A 2,936-nucleotide genomic window follows, 5' to 3' on the forward strand; every position below is an offset into this window, starting at 1 on the left:
ACACTAGGGCCTCTAAACCGGTCTATCTACATAATGATTACAAAAGTGATCTTGAATCGTAACGTAACGGGTGCTTTATCCATGCCTGAGTCAGTTCTTCTTTAAATGCTTTGATTGACTTAGCATTAACAACATTTTTTGGGAGCTGGTTCCACGCCGATATGCATCTATAATAAAATGATTTTGTTTGCACACCCCTTAATCCATCATCTGAGAAATTAGGGATCAATTCGTAATCATGTTTACGATGGGGACGAGTTCGGCGAGAAAACTTTTTGACAATGGTATTTTTGTCATAGAAGTGAAGGTGTTTGTATATTTGAACCATGTCGCCAAATTGTCTCCTAAATTCAAGAGATGGTAAGTCCAGTTTTCGCAGGCGCTGCTCGTATGTTAAATTTCGTAGACGACGTACCATTCTTGTTGCACGCCTTTGAACCCCTTCAAGTAGGTTGACGTGCTTACGCAATCTAGGTGACCATACAGATTGAGCATATTCCAAGTGAGGTCGAACAAAGGTGGTATACAGTGTGTAAAGTGTCCTGGGACATAATTCCTCGAAGCCTCTTCTGATCACACCGAGAATTGAGTTTGCTTTCTTGACCTGTTTCGATATGTGCTCTTCAAAGGTAATATCAGAGTCGATCAGCACACCTAGATCCTTTTCAAGGGAAACGTGTTCAAGTTGGTTTCCATCTAACGAGTATGGGTGTGCATGGATGATGTTCTCGAATTTCCCGAGAGTTAGTACATGGCATTTATCTGGATGGAATTTTAAAAGCCATTTTCTCGACCAATTTTCCAGTTCATTGATGTCCTGTTGGATTGTCAAAGAATCCTCGATTGAGTTGATCTCTTTGACTATCTTCGTATCATCGGCAAATAGGAAAATAGATGAGATGACGTTGTCCGGGAGGTCATTGATATAGATAACAAAGAGAAGTGGTCCAAGGACACTTCCTTGAGGAATACCACTTACAACGGAGTTGTACTTGATCGAGCTTGATCGACCTTTACGAGTTGCTTTCTGTCTGTCAAGAAAGACTCTATCCATCGTAGACAGTTACTTGATATTCCATATCCTTCAAGTTTCTTCAGCAAGCGACGGTAGGGAACAGTATCGAAGGCTTTAGCAAAATCGAAATATATCGTATCAACTACTTTACCATTAGCAATGCTTTCGCAGCACTTATCCAAGTAGTTCAGGAGTTGAGTAACTGTTGATCGGTGACTGATGAAGCCGTATTGTTTATTTGACAATAGTTTTTGATCTTGTAGATGATTCATGATATGCCTCCTTAGAAATGATTCCATCAATTTACAAACAACTGATGTCAGGCTGACTGGTCTATAGTTTATTGCTAGATTTTGAGCACCCTTGTTCTTGTAAATTGGCGAAACGTAAGCCATCTTCCATTCTTTCGGTATGATTCCACACGACAAGGTTTTATTCATTATGATCGCCAAAGGCTCGGCTACGTGGTCGACCAATTCTACCAACATTTGGGATGAATTTCATCTGGACCAAAGGATTTGTTGGTGTCAATCAGTTTTATCTGTTTCTTCATCATCTCCTCGGTGACGAATAGATCACTAATCTTCTTATCTGTTCGTGCAGGGAAGTCTGGTAATTCACCCTCTGGCTCATCAGTAAAGACACTACAAAACTGCTTTTGCAAGATGTTTGCCTTCTCGTGGTCGTCATGTTTAAGAGACGATTTATCGTCAGGGTTCTGAAGAAGTGGCGAAACTCCACTTGTTGATTTGAGTTTACTTCTTACGTGAGACCAAAAGATCTTGGGTTTCTCTTTGGATTTGTCACAGATACTCTTCTCATATGCCCGATGTGCCTTCACCAGCATTCGATTTACTCTATTCCTTGCGAGTACATAGTTGGCGCGGTGATGATCTCGGTAGAGAGGTGAAGATCTTAACCACCTTCTATTCAGCAATTTCTTTCTCTTGATTTCATCTCGCAGGTCCTTTTTTATAGGGATTTTGCCTTTATTCTTCCAAAAGCTGTTACCTACTTCTTTCAGTGGTACAAACCTATTTCTGAGGTCGAGTATAGCTTCTTTGAAAGTTTTCCAAAGATCATCCACTGATGTTTCCACAGATGCTTTCTTGAAACTTTGTTTCCAGTCTCTTAAGCTAAGATCGTTATTCATCGATTGGAAATTGGCCGACGCAAAGATATATCTTGTCTGTACACTTTTGGGGTGAGCGTAACAAGCAAATTTGAACGCTAACGAACTATGATCACTTTTACCAAGTGGACTTAAGTAATCTAGATTCACTATTTGATTTTCTTCCCCTGTCAATATCAGGTCGATTAGAGATGGGTCATCTGTTCCACGACATCGAGTTGGCTCGTCAACGTGTTGATGAAGATATGCATCTCTCAAAGCATCTAGAAACTTTTCTTCTTTACTATCTTCTATGTGTGGGGTTGTCCAATTTTCCCAATTTATCGTTGGGAAGTTGAAGTCTCCTAGCAAACATTTGTGGGAATACTTGTTGTTCAGTGCAATAGATTTGATCAGACAATTCAGGTTGCTGTTATTTTCGTTTGATGATGTATAACTGCTTGGACTTCGGTAGATGCACGCGACAACAAGCAAATCTTTTCCAGATAATTGTACTTCAATCATGCATACTTCGTTGAAAGTGATTGGAGGTTTGACATCGGCTACTAAATGTTTTATCGAGGTGTGAACAAGTATGACAACGCCACGCCCTTGATCTGTGTCTAAGTTAATTTGACTAGCAATTTTATAATCATCGAATTCGTATTCATGTAATTCCCTCAACGTACCTACTTTTGTCTTCGCTTCGCAGATAGCGACGATGTGAGGCTTTTCCTCATGGACCATGGACTGTAATTCCTTAATTTTAAATGAAGTCAACTGATCGGGATTTGTATACAGAACTTTCAT

The 2,936-nt window shown here is 40.0% G+C and overlaps 1 protein-coding gene across 1 annotated transcript; it reads right to left on the reverse strand.

Moving 5' to 3' along the window:
* Positions 1-1,493: 1,493 nt before the first annotated feature.
* LOC136800880 (uncharacterized) lies at positions 1,494-2,936 on the reverse strand. The gene has a single exon (XM_067057490.1). It carries the CDS (start codon positions 2,934-2,936, stop codon positions 1,494-1,496), a length of 1,443 nt encoding a protein of 480 aa, XP_066913591.1.

Source organism: Clytia hemisphaerica, unplaced genomic scaffold, assembly GCF_902728285.1.
Source record: "Clytia hemisphaerica strain Z4C2 unplaced genomic scaffold, Clytia hemisphaerica genome assembly, whole genome shotgun sequence".
In the NCBI taxonomy this organism is placed as follows: Eukaryota; Metazoa; Cnidaria; class Hydrozoa; order Leptothecata; family Clytiidae; genus Clytia; species Clytia hemisphaerica.